Below are 23633 nucleotides of genomic sequence, written 5' to 3'. Positions count from 1 at the left end.
ATTTACAACACATAGATATATACAGCTTATAAAATATCGATAGATTATTACATACTACTACATCAATGTCGTACGCATACATAACACGAAATTTTCATGTACTCTTTTCTTGTATACTAAAGCTCCTAAGCTCATTTCTAAAAGCACAATATTGTTCTTTTGTGTAATATTTAGCCTGGACTAAGCTTATTTTATACGTACAAAATATGAAACTTTTATATAAAGCAAATATAGTTACGAGCTGACAGAAGTCGATAACAAAACTATAATATTCAACAATTTTTGTTTATTTTTCATATAAAATTATTTAACTCGGACTGCGTTAACGTCTATATTTTAATTCTGGAGAAGAATTTTTTATCTGTAAAATAAATACGTATTAGTTCAAAAATTATACATATATACAAGTGACAGATCGTTGGTGAGAGATGTTAAAACAAAGCACCTCGTCATAATGACTCGGCCAGTCTCACAATCAGTAAGCTAGTTTTTTCTGTTTGAATTCGATCTGATTCACTCGATAAAGAAATTCGAATGAATTAATTACAACTGGTCGAATACCCGGTAACTTGCTATCGATTAATTTTGAATGCCGACCATGGAAGCACTCGTTAAGACACTTGTCACACAATGCAATTTGATTATCCTATTTGGTTAATTGATTATCCTATGTCTTCGGTACGTTTTACGAAATTTAACATCTTCGTAAATATGTATAAAAACATAATTTTCGAGGAACTAAAAGTTTTATTAACGTGAGATCTAACACAGAAGCTATTTTACATTTAGCGCATCAGATAACGGTTGCCTGATATCTGTTTAATTATCTAAATTGTATTACCTCTTATCCACGGTGCGATAACTCGTTGGCGCTGTGTAGGTCTGTTGTTTCTGAAAGCAAGGAGCGTGTACTTCTCATACATCTCCGCGTAAAAAGAGATGAAGGAGATGAGGATAGTTTCCTTTACGAGTAGCCCGATGACATCGTTGCGCTCCTTCTTGTTGAAACCTTTCAACTTTTTTTCATTTTTAAACAATTTTTTTTTTTTAGTCTTTTGATTGCATCTCCATTATCTTTTGCCGTATTCATTATCTGACACAAACTTATTTAATATTTATTTGATTATTAAGATAAGCTTCTGCTATTTGATTTTTTTTTTAATGCTATAATTCAATTTTCTTATTTGTTACATAGAATCTAATTATTTTGATTTCTTATATTATATTTCTCTATTTCGAATTATTATTTTAGTAAATAATAATTTGCGATATTTTGTCGAAACAAATTTTATTCTAAATAAGTTAATATTTTACTTGATATTTATTAACACATTCTCTGAGTTGTATTTTTAATAGATTGCATTGTTTTGTCGATAAAATTTATTTCGAAAATAGAATTTTGTTGGTCCGACATAACACCGATAAAAGATTTTTCTTTCCCGTTTTACCGGTGTAGCTACTTCACGGTGGAATGAGCGGATTTGCAATAAGAATGTCGGCGTATAAAACTGTCAATAAGCGCGCTGACCCCAAACGTAATTTCACAGCGTCTCTCGCTTGCAGCGGTTACAGCGGGAAGTCGAAAAAGAGAAGAGCGAGGGAAAGGGAAATAGAAGCGGGCTTTAGAGAAATAAAAGAAGGTAAAACACGACGAATCATGCGCGAGGAAGAGAAAGAGAAAAAGTGCATAAGGAAGGCTAAAACGAATCGAGAAATAGAGAGAATGAGAGGAATCGAAGAACGAGAGAAAATAAGAGTACGAGCTGGCCGCCGCCAGTGAGCCAAGAGAAAAGAAGGGGTAGAAAACGACGGAGGAAAAGGGAGGAAATAGAAGAGGGAAGAGAGAGAAGGCGAAGAATACGAGAGTAAGAGAGCGGCGTGATACGCGAGAGCGCCTCTGCCGGGGTTATATGGAAATGTTGGTCAAATATATCATTCCGGCTTGACAGTGCAATTCTCTTATCTGCCTCGCGCCGCCTGCCGCTCTACCCCAAACCATCCGCGCGCTTCAGGGGTGGATGGAGGTAGAGGGTAGAGGAGGTGGTGGTGAGCGCGAGAGCTGCTGGTGAACGGGGGAAACGGCGAATCGGGGGCTGAAGCACCCGATAGAGGATCTGCAAACACGCTGCCACCCCCTTTCTCCTGCCTGCCTGCCTGCCTGCCTGCCTCATCTCTCCACAACCTGCTCTTCCCATCGAACCTTCCCAACCCCGTAGTACCATCCTCTATGTCCTCGTCCTTCTCCTTCCTCGACCTCCGCCAACGTCCCGGCTAGTCTTCCATGCCCGACTGCGGATCTAGCGAGATGACGAACTGCCCTGCAAAACAGAACGAAATGCAAAACTTTGAAAATACGTGGATTAAAGTTTCAGTTTGTCCTGACTATATCCCATGACTACACGCGTGTCTTTTCTATCCAAAGTCGCATTTTGCATTTTGTTTCTCACTTCATTTTAATTTTTTTTTTTATCAAAATTTGATATTTAATATACAGATTTTGTTACTTGAGACAAAATTTAATTTTGACTGAGTCGATTAAATCTTTTAAAATTTAATTTAATTTTAAAATTCATTTTTTAACATTGATATGTAAATTGAAAGCAAAGACGACAGTATTTCAATCGTCTCTTTGAGGCGTTTAGAGAGTTTCTGAAAATCAATATTTTTCCATTAATTAACGATTGTAAGTTGGAGATCTCCAATATAGTAGTAAAAAAAAAAAACAAAGTTATCGTATTATTGGTAATTTTGAATCATTATTTTTGCATTTGTCGCGCGATGTCATTGCCATCATGATTGATTCCTTGCGTGCGCGCATGTGATTACTTTGCTCTCCCTTGCAATTTTGTAATGAAATAAGATACGTACATCGAGAAGCTGTGTATCGAGTCCACACCACTAAATGAAAGCGTGTAATTTATACATGCATGCAACTTATATAACGCATGCATAAAAATGCTCGCACGCAGGAGAACAGGCACGCTGACATTTCATTCTTGATATATTGCAGACACTTTATCTCTTCGCGAGTAAACACGGAAAACCCTCAATTCGGTTAATGTCGATAACGCCTAAAACGTAAAGATAGCCGTGATGGATTATAAATTTCGGCTCCCTACTTTTCATAAATTAACAGTAGCATGAACTCATTCATGATCTCAATTTTCTTTTGCACCGGGAAATGCGGAGATCTTTGTATGTGCTAACATGAGAAACTCTAGAATAAGCCGAAGGAAATGAAAGTGATCGATCACCTACTCGCGAAAATTAATTCTGAAATAGTAGAATTTAGGAGTCTACAATAACATCTCTTTTTTATAAAAGGAGTAAATTATATACCTTCATAATTTATTTATTTTATATTTATTTTATTAAGCACCAGCTTGATTTTTTAAATTTACTAATATTATTAATTTACTTATAAGTAGTCGAGCAAATAGTTGTTTGGACAGATCGAAAAAATCTATGTGTGAATTTGTTTTATCGAATTGATCTTGTATACTACACTTTAATATATGTATGTATGTATAATACATATATATATATATATATATATGTGTATATATAAAATATTCAAAAATGACATGTTCAATATTTTGTAATAATACATACAGTCAATGTTACTTATAAATTAGATATAACTTCCTTTGGATATTACAAAGAGCGATTTTCTTTTATATCTTTCGTAACTTGATAAATAAATTTAAAAAAATAAATTTTGTTTAACGAGTAGCATTTAGATTAGATTTAACGTAGCAAGCAATTACAGTATAGTAATTTTTCATAACGTTGCGGGTGTGGTAAGAGGTAAAAATTAGTTTTACCAGCGCGTAAGCGCACTTCACGAAGACGTCACTTTCGATTTCCTAAGTAATTACCTTCGAGAAATACTCTACGACAGTCCTGTTACCTTGGACTTGATAGATAGCGCAAATAAACATCTCACAGTTAAACCAGAAGCCACCACGTGTACATAAAATGGTTAACGGCAACTTCAGCCGAGAATAGGAGTTTATTATTGTATGTCCAAGACACAAAGATTGAGAACGAATATGAGATATCTTTCAGCCTTTATTATTTGTGTAATGACTTTTTTAAAAATAGTTCTGACTTTTTTTTAACAGTTAAGAGAAAGTTATTTGAAATTTCATTATTCAAACGTTCCAACATATGATTTTTAAAATATGCAATTTTATAATAATTTTATAATAATAATCATATTTCATACGAAAAATTATTTACTTAAATATATTTTCTAGAAAAGAAGGAATAGGTAAAATAAAATGTTATGCTGTTTCAACTAATAGAAATTATTCTATTGTTACCAAATGAAAAAGGAAGAAAGCAATAATTCTAAAATTAACATTAAAAGATTTGACAGATGCAAAAATTTTGACATCGCAAATCTGAAGGCACTTTTCGGAGTAAAGAAAAAAAACAGTTTTTTGTCAGTTGTCTGGATCTCTATGTTTATATATATTTGTCTCATTCATTCGCTCGCTCACTCTCTCTTTCACTCTCTCTCTCTCTCTCTCTCTCTCTCTCTCTCTCTCTCTCTCTCTCTCTCTCTCTCTCTCTCCTTCCTCCTCCCTCCGTTTCTTTTGTATGTGTACACACACACACACACACACACACACGCGCGCGCGCGCGCGCGCGCACGCACGCACACAAAATTGATTTTTTTAATTGTAAGACTGAGGGATTATCTTTGGAGACTTTCGTCTCTATTCGAGGCAGCAAATTTCTCACGTGACAGAGAGAAGGCAGAACAGCCTGGATAGCCGAATTTTTAAATTGGTTTTTATAACTTTAAATACAACGAACTAGGTACGACTCCTGGACGGGATCAAATCGATAATCGTTTTAAAAGTTTTCCTGGCTGTGTTATCTTATTATTCAGTCGTTTTTGCTCTTTTTCTTCTTTTTTTTTGTTTATAATTGTGCTTTATAAGATTGCAAGATTACATACTCGCAAATTTCTCTAAATAATTTTCTTATAGTCCATCCACTTGTTTCGAAAATATCTTGCATCCAGTACGTATCCTGCTATCTCCCTAGAATGCATAGAATGCATTGCTTTTCTATCAATTTTTTCTCCAGTTAGAGTCGATCGAGATGGAGATGCAATTAGAGGGATGGTGCACTATATCGGTGCATGATAATTCGATCGAAGAATTTCAATCCAGACGTACAAAGAAAATGAGAAGAAAGAAGCGAGATGATGTCGAGAGAAAAAACGGATGATGATGTAAGAAGAAAGAAAGAGGGAGGAATGAAACGCGACGAGAGCGAATAAAGCGCTATCACGCATTGGAGGAAGGTATATCGGGCCATTATTTTCTACAGTATTTTAACGTAAAATCCTTCGGATTCCTGGAGCCATCGTATCGATTCCTGCAGGAGAAACCAAGAGGTCGTTCGCTCGGGGAGAGGGTGTTCCGGAACAAGAAGAGGAGGAGGACACGGGAGAGAGGGGACGGTAGTTCCGCACGGAGCTTTTCCTGCGATGCAATCTTTGAAAGGAGAGCCGCGTCATTACGCCATGGCGGTGGTTCACGGACCATTGCCCCACCATCCCTTCGATTCCTCCTACCTTCATTGCTTTTCTTTTCCTCCTTCTAACTTCCTTATCGTCTTCTCGCTCTATCTTACGTCCTGCCCGACTAGCTCTTGCTTTTCTTATTTCATAGGGGAGAAAGCTTCGCCATCGAATATACCTACCCCAACGGCATACGCCACTCTCCGATTCGGAGCCGATCCAATGACACATGACTCAACCTTCGACAACCTATGCATCACCAACGGGTCCCGTGCTATCGCCCACTTCTCGTTCCCATAACCCCGCCGGTGAACCTCCCAACCTAGGTCCATCTTTCCAGACTTTACCATTCAGTGCGAAGTGACTGGAATGACAAGTCGAAATCGCTAAGAAGCGTGTTTTGACTAGAAACTCGCTATTTCTTTCCGTAATTTCTGAGATAAATATCGTGCTTGAAACGACCACTAATCAACGTTGTATATTTGTATTAGAAAAATATTTCGTTATTAAATGCTGTTGTAATTATTTATGATTTGAAAAAGAATTTTTCATTTAAGAAGACCGTGAAGGTGATCAACTAGAAAATATTCATTGACTCAATCCGTTCTATTTAGGAAAAGTGTGATGACGCTACCTTTTATTTTAATAATGAAGCTACAAAAAGGATTTCTATTTATTTCTTCCGCACACTTTCTCGTTTACTCACGGTCAACCACATCGCACTTCTTCCTCTCTCGTTACTTTACGCGCTTCAGTATACGCTATACACTCCTCCAGTTTCTGGGTGGTGTATCTCTGAGGATATCCGCGCTAACAAGGTCCACTTGGGTGGCGCGACTACGGCTTACCTGGTCGTTTGCTTTGGGTAATATTACCGCGAGACGTTTTGCGAGTCGGCGCGGCGGAGAAGTTGCAGCGACGGTGGGTGGAACGCGGCACTGCCAACGTATGTTCAACAAAGAAAAAGAGCGAAAGAGAAAAGAGACGAGCGAAGCTTCCATGTTCTTGCACAAAGTTGCACTACGACGTTCGAACTTGTCTTCGGACTCTCTCTCTCTCTCTCTCTCTCTCTCTCTCTCTCTCTCTCTCTCTCTCTCTCTCTCTCTCTCTCTCTCTCTCTCACTGCGGCCTCAGCATACCGCGACAAAGATATTGCCGGTATTAGCAGGTATGCGATGATGGTTTAAGCTCGACGCTCGCGCGTGTTAGCTAGCGCTATCATCGTTTTCTTTCTCTTTTTCTTTTCCATACGAGATGCAGTCAGCCCAAGTGCATGCAAATCGCTGCCATGACCCTATCAGTTATTTTTAATACCGGTTTGATGGTCGATGCCACGATGACCATGTCGAATTTATCCCGACTCCTTGATCGGTCAGACCTCCTTGGAGAAACGCTGTAAAAATATGTGAAATATTATTATGGATGTTAGCTCATCGTCGCCACTATCGAATCATTACGTGTTTATGCAAACGTAATCATTCTCGCTCATGCAGCTGCGTGGAAGTATATTTTGATATCATAAATTTGTTAGTCATCAAGCAACCTTAAAAGAAAAAAAGGTCTAGTATACACACGTTAAATATACGATAGTCGAGACTAATAAGCGATAATGTTATGCATTCGAATATTTTCTTAATTCTTACTTATGATTGGGAAATCGTCAATGTCGTCATCGATAAATTGAATACGCTCTATAAATCCTCTGCAAATATAGATTTAGTTTTATTATCGATTTAACAGTAGACATCACTCGAGACATTCGCGCTGCTGCAATGTTCACGGATGTTGACTAATTAGAAGAAAGTTAACAATCTTTTCGATGCGCCATTGAACAATCGTCGTGACAAATTTGTCAATTAAGTTTTCCGAGAATCATAGTAATACATCGGGTTTTTTTGAATGAAACGTTGCGATCATAAAAGTCATAAGTAGCCTACGAGTGATGGCTGTGAGGTCGTAACGAGATTCTCGCATGCGATTAGAAATGAGACATCTCCTGCGACGTAGACCAAATGTTTCGCTCTCGTGCTCGCGGATGTACGGATACCGTCTATTATCGATTCTCTGAAAGCAACGTCGACATCAAGTTCCGCGGTTACCCTACTGACGTCTACCCGAATCAAGGTCAGAGTCGTAAAGGAAAACGACAGCGAGCGACAAGGGTAAACTAGTGGTCGATCGATGCGATCGTCTGCGAAGACGGCAATCCCGTGGAACTCTCGCAGGCCATAAACGCAGTAGTGGGCCCCGGGTGCAAGCTCCAGGGTTTATTATCGGCCCGGGTTCCCAATTAAGCGGCAGCAGCTGTGAAAATTAATGGAGCACAGCTTTTAAGATGTAATTGGGAACATTCATAACTCAGGATGAAAGGAGAGGGAGGTCAGGTCGGCTCCGAGAGTCGAAGGAAGAGGGCCAATCTTCTCGCGCTTTCCGAGCACGCCTTTTGTAATTGATATACCTATATACATTCTGAATAAAATCCATAAATAAAATCCAATTGTAAGCGCAAGCATACTTTGTTAAGTAACGAACGGCGATTAATTTGCTCGGCGAACTATCGTCGATCGTACTTCACCGAGGTATTCCTATAAATAAAAAACATCATATCGTTGGAAGATTGATAATCTGCGCGAGAAATATTTTGTTATCAATGTTATATTCATTACAAGCGGAAAAGCTTTAAATTGCTCGGAAGATTGCAGAGAGATGAAATACAGATATGAACGTATAGTACAAAGAAAAGAGAGGTAAACAAGCGAGGCGAAGAGCAAACGATAGATGAAAAGAGGAAGGATCTCCGTTGCTTCCGCGAGGTGGTGATAACAACGACGTAATAATAGCGAATGGCGCGGCATTGTGCGCTCGGAGGGACAACATTCGGGGATGGCAAAGGACCGGGATCGGACGCCCCTTTAGACGGTCGTAAACATTTCGTAAATTTGCTCCACAGGTGTGCCATCGTGGCAACTAAGCCATCCCCGACCAGCCGAACTCGCCTATTTATTCGCGCGATGTAAACTGCATGCATTAAAATTATTCCTTCTTGCAGAACCCTCTGGCAAATCTTCTTATAGTTCTCTAGTTGATAAAAAAGAGGGTACCATAGTTACGAAATATTAATAATATAAAATTTATCCACAATATTCATAACTCTTCCTAAATTATTGTTTAGTATGGTATATAATTTTTTGGAAAACGGAATCGGTGGAAAACTAAAAAGCTGACATATTATATTATATTATATTATATGTTTGAAACATCAATATATTAAATTAAGAGAAGAAAAACTTATTCTGTAATTGGCACGGTATAACAATATTTAATAAAATGTTAAATATATCCGTTTAAGTATATACAATATTCGTTTTTATATCTCACATTGCACAATGTTAAATGCTTTAATTAATAGACTACTTACTTAAATAATTTAATAATTTTGAAATATTCATATTACAATTATAAGTTAAAATATTATCATTGTTATAATAGGATTGCTATTGCAAAGATAGAATTTTCAACTTCTCCATCTATCTATTATCTAAAATTCAATAGCGAGATATAAATGTTTAAGTACATCACCCGTGACCTTCAACGATATCTTTCTAAACATGTATTTCAGTCTCCAATCGCGAATCTCTCAGATCGCTCAGATGTCGCTGTCTCTTGGAGAAATTCGAATAACGACTTCCCGTTATCTCATCCAACAGTGTAATTGCCGGAGCAATCGTTAACCGGGATTATCTTCGGGTCCTGGGACGTAGTCTCCTCCGCTTCGTGGACGTGTGTTTCGTGTTCCCATGCTGAATTCGGTTATAGACGGTAAGGAGAAGGAGTTATGTGATGGCAGACGTGATGGAGAAGGGGGAGGGGGAGAAACTGGCAGCGGAGGGCAGGCAGCGTTCCGGAAACTGCGCGCGGATGTTTGCTACGTACAACATTGTACGAGCAATGGCGGCGGCAACGGTAACCCTCTTCGCATGGAGTGATAGAGGAGGCTCCGTGCCTAGGATACCGGTTTCCGGTTTGGTTCTTCGATAATCTCGATCTTGAATTCGCCGCACCTGCGTCCTGCCTCCTTTTTACGCTATCGCGAAAACTGAGTTTTCTACGAAAGAAATATGTAAAATCCGCATGAACGGCGGGTGCAGCACGTGTGGCTGTTCCAACGCTCGGTTTTTCAAAATGAAATTGCCGGCGAAAACGGCAGTTCGATAGTTATGGGATAGTTTCATCGAAATTTGATCTGAGAAAGGTTTTAGGAATATCGTAGATCGCGGTTGTAAATTTCCGTTGTAAGTGCACGAAAGCGCACGCGGTTTGAATATAAATTTTATTAAACCGATTGCTTATCAATTTGTTTTGAGAAATTTTATTTTTTACAAAACTAAATTATCATATACAATTATTGAATTCTTTTTGCGCAGTATGAACAAGTAGCTCAGTTGTTCGTAGCTTATAATGTTATTGAATATATGTACTTGGAATACTTTTTATTTATTTAACTTTCCAAATTAAATAACAAATTGAAAAAGAACCGTTAGGAGAACCGTGTGGCGCGGTAATAGTCGCACCTTGGATTTGTTTTAATTTAATATTTTTTCTTCATCGATATGATATGCAAACGTTCAATATCGGGTCATTTTTAATATTTATGTAACAAATCAGTTATAAATTAGGTTTGGCAATTGATTGTGAACGACACTTACTTTATTACAAATAATGAACATAAGTGGGCTCGAGATTTTAGAGAAGCACACAAACTTATAACTTTACGAAAATCTAAGATACCTACAATTTGTAACTGATTTGTACACTAAGAGTGGTCCGATATTGAGTCGAAACATTTATTGATATATATCATCATCTCAATGAAGAAGTAATATTAAACACAAGCAATATAAATTAACAATAAGTCAAATCAAGATGCGCATTGCTTACCGCGCAGGCTCCTAGCTAATGATACACTTTTTCGATTTGTTATTCAATTTATTTAATGATGAATCCTATTATTGTATTGATGTTTTAACTTTTCAGTAGCATTTTTTTTGCATCTCTACACGGAGCATAGAAATATAATGTCAAAGTCGATATAACAGTTGCGCGCGAAGAGCTATTCGCCTCGCGTGTTCCCTCATGGGCTCTATTAGGAAAGTGTGATGGAGTTTTGCGAGCGCGATTACACCCAAATGAGAATTACCCCTTCGCTATACGCTTAACATGGCGGTGCGGAATGGAGGGATGAGTGAGTTCGACCCTTTCATAGTCACCCCGCCGTTATGCGCTCGTCTGTGTGTCCGTCCGATGCGTGTTACGTGTGAGTAATTCTGCGTCCTCGACGATGCACGGTAAAGAGGGACGATGGACAGAAAATTGCTTTATGCTCTGCTCCTAATGTACCGGAATGGCGCAGTTGCGCCGTGATGGCGGCCCGAATACGTGTCGCGGTTCTTTGTCTCTCTGAATATATATGTTTTTAAGCCATTTCATTAGGATAATGATTTCTATATATAACTGATTTTCAATCACTTGAATAAAAGTTGATTGTTACCAAAATATTATTAATTTATATTCGTAAATTGCTTTATGTATAATATTATAAATGTATAATAAATTTTGGAAAAGATGTTGAGTAAATTAGTAATAATTTTATTTCTGTACACTTTACGTTTTATAAAGATGTCAATTTTTCTGATTTGAGAATGCTATAAAATGAATACATTGTTACTTTATTTAATAATAAAATTGTTCGAAAATTATTTATTACATTTTTATTTTATAATATAAAATAACCGATTATATTATAATTTATATCAATATATCAATATTGCATGATGGCTTGCAAAATTATTCCAATTATTATATTACATTATCTTTCTCTTTCCTTTCTTCCTTTTTCATGGAAAAGTAGATTGTTTGCCAGACAATCGTCTTGTCTGAATCTGCGTTGGTCCGCATATTGGTCGAGGCGCGTTCCACCATATTTCATACTATTATACAAGCAACCACACTATGTCGACGACTAAACCCGCGGACATGGAGAATATGCGATGTACCGTGTGTATGTTTGTGTGTTTGTGTGTGTATGAGAGAGAGAGAGAGAGAGAGAGAGAGAGAGAGAGCGAGCAATGGAGAAATCTTGGAGTCTCGCTTGGAGCTATGGGGTTGGAGACTGCAAGGATATCGGAGAGCAAACCGGCCTTTGTGCGTTATTTAGCGACAATGTGTCGCGCATAGAAACGGCCTTAAAGCAGCCAATAAACGCCGTTACGTGGCCGTCCATAGTTTCCCGTTCCCTCGGCCTTAGGGGCCAATTTCGTCAGATTTTGGGAAATTGTTGTTACGTCCGAAAACGACATTTGGCGTCGCGCTTGGAATCAACAAACAGGAATGGCCAGCTATCGAGGACCGCATAATTATCTTGAACACCGTTGGGGATTACCACGAATTCTTATAACAAATTTTATAACTTTTCAATTATTATAACGTAATACTAATGAGAAAATTTGAAACAATGTCCTATCGCTGCGAGTAAACTTTCTTTTTCAAAACACATAATCTACACATAATCTGATATTTCAAGTTATAATAATATTTCAGTAATAATCGTAACCTAGATATTCATTAATGTTCGTTCTTTACTTTTGTCAGAAAGAATACGTTATCTGTGATGTTTAAGCCGTATATAGGAATATCCCTGTCTTCACTGCATATATTCAATCACAAGAACAAGTAGAAGAACTAGAGCGTACGAGGGAGAAAGACAATTCGTAGTATCGACCCCCAAAAACGAACCTTGCGCTCCCATGCCCAAAGGACTGGTTTGCCTATTAACTCTCTACGTGCCGCGACGCTTAAATGTTCCCCTTTACGCTAAGATAATGAAAATTACAAATAGCCTCGTACCGAACGTGCGTACGCGGTTTGCACGCGCTGCGTACAAGTGTCATACATGTTGAAATTTGTGAGCTCTCACGCACGCCCATTTTGGACTCTACTGGAAATTACAGTGCGTTATGCCACTGGAGATATATATACACATATATATATATATATATCAGCGAGAAGCAATCATATGGAATACATTTTTAATATAAGTAATTGGTATTTATATATTTTGTAAGATAGATTACTTTTATTGTCAAGCAGCATCGCGCATCAAGAATTCAAGTCAAAAATTTCTGTTAAAGAGTTCAAATGCGATTTTAATATTTTTGTTATATATATATAATAATAATTAATATTTAGCCTCATATTAATATTCAACTTATAGAAAGAAATAAGAAATAATTCTATAATTGAAGAAATAATGTGAGAAAACATGTTAAAAACAATAAAATGAGTTAAAAACATGTGAGACATTGTAAAAATGTAATTAATATAGAATATTAATGCCTAAATTATTAACTTTTATTAATTAATAGATAAAGTGAGAAGAGTGAAAGAGCACAACGAATAGGGGCGAATAGTGGGGGCGAAAGAACCATTGGAAACACGACCAATCATTTCTTTCTCTATTTTGATTGCAACAATGTCCCATCCGTTTCCTCGTTGTCCGCCATCTTCAGCTGCGTCGATCTAAGCTGCGATGCAACAGCGAGGGAGTTGAAGGGCAATGCACGGACGGTAGAGGGTAGTGGCGAGCAACAACACGCGCGTCGGCGAAATTAGTTTTCCAGATAATCATCTCACGGTATTGTGTGTTGCGTCGTAGTTTGCGTGGAAGTAAAGGAGGCGGTGGAAGCGACGTCGCTGCAGCGAGCGCTTCGAATACGTGGCTGGGGCACGCGGCTTAAAATATAAATGCGGATTAATCTGAAGTTACGAGCGTACGCTCGATAAGGAACGTAATTTTCGTGAACCAGCGGGAACCCATTCTCTCCGAATCACTAATTCTCCACGTATACGAGAACGTAATTTTGATCGATCCGTGAAAAGAACGTGTGACTCTTTTTTGCAAGAGCGTGCGGTGCAGGACAATCGCGCGAAATTTATCTTTTTGTTTATTATTATTTAATTATATTGATTATCTGTAACGCGAAATTTTATTTCCTTTCTCTTTGGTTTCCCACATAATATGCGCCGAAAGGATATACCGCTTGCAAAGAATAGCAAAGATCGTAGCGTTTTCCACGACAACGACCCCTTTCTACTAACGCCCGCGTCTCGCGATGCTCTCGGTGATTAATGTTGCCGAACAAATTGTCTAGAAAAACATGTCGTAGCCAGGGCGCCCTCCGCCCGTTCGGTGCACCCTTTATCTCCCGGGTCGCACCACCCTTATTTCCCTCGAGCAGAGAAGCGTACCCTACCGCCGTCACTATACTGTTGCCGTCGTCCTCCCTTTCCTGCCGCGCACCATCCTGTATATACAGCCGTCGTGTATACATGCCTGCATACATACATTACGCAGATGATATCCGAGTAATCCGATTTACTTCGACTTCGCTATCAACGTTTGCACCCCCGCCTATTCCGAGTAATTATACGCCACCCTGGATGCTGCGTTGCACTGCTAGTCCTACATCACGTACGACGTGAATTTGTGCCAGTTAATGAGAGATTATGTTATTCGAGGCTGAGCATGATTTTTCTATTTTAAAAGGTTGTTCGTTATAATTCGCCATAATATAACATGTAGAATTTTAATTAGTTAAATAAAATTACAAAATTAGATAGATTTAGTTAGTTTAGTAGATGTTGTGTAGTAGATATAATTGTTTCTCATAAGAAGACTTTAATCGGTTATAAATTATAGAAAAATTTAATTCTATTTGCACACACTTGACGCAATCATTTCGTCAAATATGAAGATCATAAAATACAGAGAGAAACACGAACTAATCTTACATCTTTATTAAACTGTAATATGGACGATGTTGAATGATGCAAAGAATTGCATCACATGGTTCTAAATTTCCTCTCGTTAAAGTCACACATGACATCGGTACATCGCCCGCAAAAACCTCAGACAAGCGACGCCATGTCGCCGACCATGCTCATCTCTACTAAATCTTCCTGCTATCTTGGATCTCCTCGCTTCCCACCTGCGAATTACAAATTACCGGAAGACTTGCAGGACTCCGCCAATCTTTGCAATCTTCTTGCTTTCTACCTTCCATTTTTTTCTCTTTTTTTATCTTCTTTTTCTTTTTTTTTCATCTTGCAGGCAGTATATAAGCATGACGAACATAAGTGCTACGACAAAAGTGAACAGATATTCGCAATCGAGTCGATAAAGAATTGATTTTTCGTCAGCATTGGTACGTACTTGTCACATGCTAAACTTGACTGGATTTTTCCATTATATTTGTTTTATAATATAAGGTACGTGCCATTTCGAGGAATTACATTCTTATAAGAAAGCTTGTACATTGCAATGTGAGACGAATAAAGAGAATGGGTTCCATAAAGTAAATTATACGATTATAATTTTGTTAATAGGAGAAGATATTATTATTTTTAATCATTTTCTAATTGTAATGCAATCATTTTATATCACGATAGTAATAATAGGAAATTGCTATTACAATTGTCACTATCACAATATCGATTTTTACGTTAACAAGACTATATGTCGATGCATTTGGCGACGTACGATCCATGCACGAAGCATTGGTGCGGGTGAATGGAGCGCGATTGGACGAGAAAGCAAAAAGGAAGAAAATGGCAAAAAAGACATAGGTATCTGGTAGCGATTTCATGGTATTATTTACATCTGCCGGGCGAAATGCGGTGGCTCGTGTGCAACGGGCGACACTTATATCCAGACAAGTGAATGGGGACAGGTATCCCCGGCCGTACATATGTAACCTACCTGTATACATTTCACTTTTTCGCGGGTAAATGTGCGCGAGCCGAACGCGAGCGCGAGCTGGATATCGTAGGCCGTCGCATAAAGCCCGGATTTTATTACAAGAGGATTCAAATTCCGCGCACACGACCAAGCCCGTACAGTGCGCTCCGCGGAGGCGTGCGGCGCGGGATTGTGGAAAGGAGAGAAAAAGACCATACAAATATATATATATATATAAAAAAAACAACAACTGTCCGGACCGCGTGAATCCTCCCACGCTCACGGCATAAATCCATAAACCATGCTCGCGAATTCTATTTTGCGCGGATAAAAATTTCGATCCATCTCTAATGTCGAGCCTGCCTCCCCCGTGCAGCTCGAACTGACGTGTATTTTATTTCTTTACATCACTTACCTCTAAATTACCTCTAAACTCGAAAATCGTATCGTAACCGTGATTTCCTCATTGCGATCGTGGATCAAGCTCGAGGCCTCCGACAGCCTGATGTGGAGCACGCGCGCTTGTAAGAGGTGAACGTCGTAATGGGAAGACACTCTCCAGCAAGGACGGAGGTCGCAAGAGGGAGGAAGTCGTAACCCGGAATGAGAAACGCGACTGCTCGCCTCTTCGAGGAGGATGTATATGCTCTCGTATACGTTCGTAGTGTCGCTGATGGTGGAGGAAGATGTAGGGAAAAGATTTCACGGCCGTGAGATGGTAAACGTGGCGCTTTAGGGCCGTTCTGAGGACGAGCGGTCAATCTAAACGGCCCCTTATCTTCCATCCGATGCTCTGCGTTTTCGTGAAATCTAAATAAAACGCGCCGGGAGACCTGGGATAAACCGCGTCCGGAGATTACCGAGATCGGTCAGAGACTGCGTGTTCTGGTATAAGTAACGAGATGACTATACTATTACCTGCCTAAACAACGACCGTATTTGCGCCAGAAACGACGTGGTAACTGCGGTAGTTGCTTGCCGGTTTCGCGCAATTTCTCTTTGTAAACGACGGTGAGCGGCTACTCAATAATAACTATATATAATAGTATTTTATTTAAATTGCAACTTTAGATAGAACGTTATGAAAGATTTATTGATAAAGTCATCATATATATTTTATGTATGTATAAAAATGATTTTAAAACATAAATATCTCTTTTTAAGATTAGAATAGATTACGTTTTCTAAATTATTCTGAAAAATATAATTCTAAACCTTGAAAAATAAATTAAAAGACTGAAGAGACTGTATTGTCAGTTTCTCTCTGTATAGGTATATACAATATTTAGAGAATTTAATCTAATATCTACGTCAGATAACATGCAGATAACAAGAGTTTCGCCATTTCTACCATCCACATGGATATCGCGCGCGAGTACGGAGATGAGAAGACGGAAAGGGCGGTTGGCAGTTTATAACGGCGTCAGCAGTTGGTACATATAGTGGCTTCGTAGCCAGAGTTTAAGAGACTGTACAAGCTGACGCCTCAGTCTAACGACTCTAACGTTGCGCGGGTGCCACTCGGGGGATGGAGTGAAAATCGGGCTATGGAGTATAGCTGGGGATCGTAGCGTATGGAGGAAAGTAGATGGCGAGGGTATTAGGTGTGACGCGCACAAGTGCCCAAGCGGGTAGTATCAGCCCTCGATGCGATGACGACGCGACGGCGACGGCGACGACGACGGCGACGAGATGAGTCTGACCCCGGCGACGAGGTGGCCGGTGACAATCGACTCGAGTACTTTGCTACCCCACAACCGGCGAGGGTTGCGACAGCTGTGAACCCAATAACATGCCTTTCACGAAACGAGCAGTTCTGTTTCGCACTCAGGGTTGGGCTGGAGTCTGAAATGGCTGCAACGTGTCCCGTGTCCGATTACGCTACCCTGTCCCATTACGTTAAATTCTTAAGTCGTCGATCCGTTGCGCTGAAATTACTCTGACAACAATACACCTATTTATCAGAGATCTGAAGTTACGTCGTGATATAAAGAAGCGATTTTTTTTTCTTATTTCCGGACTTGTCAGTCTTCCTGAGACAATCTCGAATTTAACAACCGTTACGTGCTACGTTCACACCGGAAAACAATCGCTCCAAAGCAAGACTTGCCGTGTCGGAAAAAATCGGAGGACTCTACGCATGGCATGCATCGGGCAGGCGAAGTGATGTTACGAATGGTAGATACGCAGATATCGAGCGTTGCGGATGTTACCCCTCGATCCTTTTATTGGTGAGATCACCGATGCGGCCATCAACATCAACGCGAAACAGCGCCGGCGCTATCGCGTTCCACGGCACGATTTAGTGGCGATCCCGGCAAAACAATTATATAAATTTCGGGGGGAGGAAGGAGGGGGAGTGGGGTGAAAGAGGGGTTTGGGGACGCAGCAAAGCTCGGGGATAACGCGGGGAGAGGAGAATAGAGAGGGAGGAAGTGGACGGTACGCGGGATAGGAATTTTCCGAAAAAGCGTTCCAGCAGAGTCATAGATTAAACGCAGCCGAGGTGCACACGTCCAGCCGAGCACGTCGATGCGACGCAGGCAGCCATGCGGCCGCTGCGGCGGCGGGAGCTATCAGTGACACGTCGCGTGTTAAATCGCTTTGTTGACACACATAACCCGTCTATGCGTATCCGATACGCGCGATCGCCGGTCCCGCGTTCTCGGCGTTTATATCGTTACGCCCCTGCGGCCACCGGGAATTCAGCATCAAGTTTACTCATGCTGTGATGCGAAACCTTTCACTGTCGCAGGACTCTCTTTCTCTCTCTCTCTCTCTCTCTCTCTCTCTCTCTCTCTCTCTCGTCTTTTAATATTTTCACCTTTTAACTTTCGTTGAACATACTTTTTAATAAAGTTATTATTCAAATAGGCAATGACAATTTCATCACATAATTTTAAAATTAGAAGAAGAGGCAATGCAAATATTTGCATAAATCTTGAATACTTGTTTCATTCGATATATAACAATCTTAAATAAAAATTTTTAATCTGGACAGCAAGTCTCAGTTTCCAGAATTGTTGAGATGCACCATGCAATTTTACCAACGATCTCTGCAAAAAACTATTATCGAATGGGAATTATATATTGTGTAGGATACGATTCGTTTGTGAATTCCGCACTTTCGACGAGATCCATCAGTGTGCAGGCTAGACGTAACCAGGCTGAGTACAATAAAATCATGATTACGATCGGCGGCACGAGAGAGAACAAAACGGAAAGTAAAAAAAAAAGGAGGAACTCGCCAGGAGCGGCATATGAATCGACCAGTGCATTATATTCGGATAAAATGATTTTATCGATCGTAAATGCACTGGCACGACGCTAGTCTTATGAACGCTCAGATTTATATCCCTTCGTTTGATCGCGCGAGCTCAAGCGGCGACCTTACCTTTTTGTTGATGCAATAAAATTATCTCGAAAAAATGGGCGTACAAAGACTTAAAGAGAGGACACGCACACACACGCACACACACGCACACACAGACACACACACACACACACACACGCACATTGTGCTTTGTGTCCTTTTATTTTATAACTCAATCGCTAAAAGAGAAAGAAAGAGAGAGAATATATTTTTTTTAATTCTGTGATTTGAGTAACTAATAGTAAATTATATCAATTTGTCTAGCATAAGATTTGTTATAATTATTATAACGAATAATTAAATTATTTATATAACAATTGTAGGTTTTAAATATGAGATATGAAACAGTGTATGTTCCTATTAATATTAATATTTTATCTATATGACCAACTCCTAATAAGCATTCGTTTTCTGGAATGCAATGCTTATGACGGCTGTTTTCTCTGATGCAACGCATTAGTGAGACTAGAGGTAATTTTATACAGACAAAAATCGATTGTCGATTGGATTGCGAGGTCAGATCCTCATTAACTATGTTCCCTCATTAACTATGGCGCAGGAAGGGATAATTACATAAATAATCCAACTCCACTGGTCGTACGTAGCAGTCCAATTCAATAAAAATAATTGCACCGTTATTACTTCACTATATTGATTGAAACCCTCGTTAAGTAAAGCAACATATTCCACGAGGTTTAATAATAATAAATTTTGATAATGTTAATAATAATAATAATGCAATACCATTCTTAAGTATTTTTTTTTTTTTACCTATTTTAATCTATTCTCTCCCTTAACGATGAAAATTATTTCAATTCACGCGCACTTATTCAGTTTCTAATTAAAAACAGTCTTTTTATGGCAACTCACCTACCTACACGTCAGTCGATCCGTTTTCTAACGCGTAATCATTACGAGACTGCCTTTTCGATTTCCCGTAATGCGACGCGAACGCTGAGGCTTCACATTAACGCGGCTCTCACCAGTAGTACGCCACGGGAGCGAAATTGATTACCAATAGTACTGCGAGCACGGCAGCTCTCGCGCTCTCGTGTTCGAGCAGTAATGATGTTTTGATGCGAGGACCCGGTGCACTGCGTATCGACTGCAGTTAACTAATGGAAGCTCCCCGATAATTGCGAATGCCGTCGGAGAGTAAATGCTGCTAGCGCGACAGTAATCATCGTTACTCCACTCACGCACTCGCACAACGATGAAGGAAGTTCTTCTCTAGTGCTTTTTGCTTCTTGCTGCATTATTTTAAAAAAATCTCTCTAGCTAACAAATATGCATACTATTCTTTCAATAAAATTATCTTTTTATTAGAAATGATTATAGGTATTCATTGTGCAATAATTAATTAAAAATTAATTGTAGCAATGAAATAAATATAAAGCATACCTTATAATGTTTTTGCTGATTAAATAAAGAGGAAATATATGTGCTGCTGATTATTTATATATATCGTTAATTTTTTATTGGAAGTATATATACTTGGACAACTTTTAATGTGTGAGAGAGAGAGAGAGAGAGAGAGAGAGAGAGAGAGAGAGAGAGAGAGAGAGTGCAAAGGGGAAACATGGAAAGAGACTTTTAAAAGAATGGAAGAATCAATTCGCAGCTTGTTTTACTGTCATCTTACTACCTTAAAATTTTTTTAATATTATATGAATCGATGTACAGAGAATTGTGTATATCGTATATATGTATATAAACAAAGATAGGAATTATTCATGCATTTGCTCGAAGTACACTAAATTTAGTTACGATTTGAAAATGCATATGAGAGACAGCCGTTCTCCAATTTAATACTGTATGTTTGTCTTTTCCTTGCAGAAATATATTTTATATATATATATATCCGTAAAAAGTAAGGTAAATTCCGTCTGTCAGCGATTCGTCAATAATTCTCGTACGTTTTTGAAATTCTGTTTGTAATTCATTAGCGTGATTTCGCCGTTCGTTTATTCAATTCTGCTCGGCATCTGATTCACTTTACCATTTGTTAATAGTTTTTCATTTTAGTCGATGAAAATTGTAACATTTTTTATAGATAATATAAAGAACAAAAACAAAATATCTTATTTTTGTATTGAGAAACGAAGGTTGCCGCAGAAAATCTTGAAAAATTTTGAAATTATGAAAATTTAAATTGATCATTAAAAGCTTGAAAAAGTGAAGAAAAAATAAAAGAACATGGAATTTTGAATTTTTTTTACATTTCTCTTAAATACTTTTATTTTAAAGAATATTTATAATTTTTTAAATATATCTAATATTTATAGTCAAAATATTGAAAAATTGTACACTTTATAAATCATTTGTTTTTATGTCTTTATTACAAGAAGGGGGCTTTTGAGATGCTTGTGAGCTTGTGTTGGGGGCTTGTGTTTATTTTGAAGATAACTAATTTCAATAGCATCTTTGTTTTACAAAATTAAAATTTAATGGTAAAATAATTGGACCTATTCTTCATTCTACTGTATATTCAAACGCGTTAAATTTTCTCAGGAGTAAATTTGTTTCTTCCCTTTAAAGGGGAAGGTTTTTTGATTCTTGATCGATTAAATAACAATTTTATAACGTATTATAGTAATGAATTATATATTATATTATATATTATTTTGATGAATATTTTAGTTTCAAGTTTCAGAAATGTATATGTATAATTTCAATATCTAAATTTTCACTTTTTCTTCATTAAAAGATTTATTAACACAAACAAAATAAAGTTATAATTATAATTACTGATCTAAATGTTAAGTTTTACTACATTTTATTTATATTTATGAATATAAAAAAGAAATGCATATAAAAAAGAATCCCTGCAACGTGACAAGTCCAAGTTTCCCATTTGATTTTCGCTAAGACCAGGCGGTTAAACTCTTGGAAGAGAATTTGGGCAGTTCGCTCACCGTTTTCGTCTCTGCAAGTCTCTTCTTTCTCTTTCTCATTTCGGTTAGAAGGTTGTGCCATTGTTCGAGCGATATTTCAGCTGCGATGGTGGCTGCTAAAGTGGAAAAGCGGGGGTGGTTAGTGGTAGTCAGCTGGTGACACGTTGCCTACCTCGCCAAAGAGGAATCAGAGGCACTTGGGAGTATATGGGGGTCAGAGAGGGATCTTTGGTTTCATATTCGCGCAACGATACTCTTTCGTCTGACTAGTTGAGAATTTGACTCTGAAACGATTATATCTAATTATTTATCGTATTGCATTCATATTTGCATCGCATTATTATATTCAGAATTTTTTAATGTTAGAGAGAATTTTTTTACATGATTTTTGCCTGAATATGTAAATAAATAGAAATTAATTTGTTACAGTTTTATATTTGTATGTAACTTTCTTTTACAAAGAAAGATTTATACATTGTTAAAAAAATTTATATGCAGCTTTTCTTCTTTTATTAGAACATTTATAATCCGATAAGTTGAATCAGTATGTTTGTTTTATATTAAATATAACATTGAATGTATATAATATATATTGTATTATAAAACGATATTGATATAAATATTTCAGTACATAATCTGTAGATATTGACAACGTATTTAGATATCCCTGATTGACACGATATTATAATTTATGGTTATTTCTATACCTCTACGTGCACGTACGTGCTGATCACTTGTCCTTTACTGCCAACTCATTCAGTCGAACGAAGCTCTTTTGACTTTCGGTGACTTGTCGAATAACTTATAGACACTCTCTGCGTCTTAACTGCGATAATGGCCATGTGTATCCATATACAAGAGTAAGATGCGATGAGAGTTTAATAATTATTATTCATAAGATTTTCCTGTGAGAGTCGGCCAGACGTGAGACTAAGCAAGAAAGATGTGCTGCAAACAAGCGAGGGGGTACCATCGCTTCTTCGGGACTTGCTTATGTCCTCCTCATCCCTTCTGGCAGGGAACTGGAGTATTCTACGACGGGAAGGGGGTGTGCTCGAGTCAGTCGAGCAGAAACCCAATCACTTCCGGCGTCTGCGCCCATTAGGGCGCCGCGACGCTGACGTCGGCTGACGTACGCCCTTCCTCTTCGTGTTTCGCTCATTCTACCACCGTTCCTCCCTGGTTGTTCCTATCTCATACTATATTGAACTTACTACCCTCTTGGACTTCGACCAACATCGAAACAGACCGCAGATCTATTGTTCGGAAAGCGTTCACATGGAAGCTTCTTCAACGCGACTAATGATGTATCGAGGATTTTCTTCCTCTTTACCGGATTTTTCCGTTTTTACTCGCTCATCTCCCGAACCAGTTGCAGTTCGCTTTTTCTTGATTGTTGCAAAGATAGCGAATTGCGTCAAGATAATCTTCTTCTCTTACACTGCGTATTATCGCATGTAAAACGTGAAGGGAATGAAAAGATGTAAAATATAATATTTGCAAGAAGAATTTATGAAAGTAAAAGAAAAAAGGAATTCGATATAATATATAGAAAAATTATCATATTTTAAGAATTAAACGATTATTACATTTGCTGTATGAAAAATTATCTTGGATTATGAATTATTAAATAAAATCAATTATTTATTAACGTGATTTGTTTTATTTGTTTCAGGTTTATAAACGCGAGACGTAGAATCGTTCAACCAATGATCGACCAGAGTAATCGAGCCGGTAAGATGAATCCACTTGAGCCAACAAACATTTATACACACTCATACAATACAAGAGACATGTACAATATTGTGCCATTTATTATGAGTATATCTCATGAATCTATTTATTTTCCGTATCACTTTTCTCATTCTTATAAATTAACAATATAATACATTATACCGTATATGTGTGTGTGTGTGTGTGTGTGTGATAACATAAAATATAGAAATCAAAGTCTAAACGGTCTAACTGGATCTTAAATGCTTATATGATTCTTGTGTGAATTTATATACTACGTATTTATATACTACGTATTTA

General features: G+C 38.1%; 1 protein-coding gene and 1 long non-coding RNA gene across 6 annotated transcripts in view; one reads left to right on the top strand and one right to left on the bottom strand.

Annotated features, from left to right (window-relative positions):
- hth (Meis homeobox homothorax) overlaps positions 1 to 23633 on the top strand; it is a 396541-nt gene that overhangs the window by 342509 nt on the left and 30399 nt on the right. For all 5 annotated transcript variants that reach the window (XM_087408373.1, XM_087408369.1, XM_087408371.1 and 2 more), the window contains one exon: positions 23275 to 23333. In XM_087408373.1, the coding sequence (XP_087264499.1) occupies positions 23275 to 23333 (59 nt within the window). The remainder of the gene's footprint in view (positions 1 to 23274; positions 23334 to 23633) is intronic.
- On the bottom strand, positions 1767 to 23124 carry LOC147908656 (uncharacterized). The gene is made up of 2 exons (XR_015545823.1): positions 5722 to 23124; positions 1767 to 2318 (listed from the first exon to the last, which is right to left on the bottom strand). It is a non-coding gene; the product is annotated as an uncharacterized LOC147908656 (long non-coding RNA).

Source organism: Acromyrmex echinatior, chromosome 8, assembly GCF_024713525.1.
Source record: "Acromyrmex echinatior isolate Ae372 chromosome 8, ASM2471352v2, whole genome shotgun sequence".
In the NCBI taxonomy this organism is placed as follows: Eukaryota; Metazoa; Arthropoda; class Insecta; order Hymenoptera; family Formicidae; genus Acromyrmex; species Acromyrmex echinatior.
This window is presented reverse-complemented; position numbering and strand designations above follow the sequence as displayed.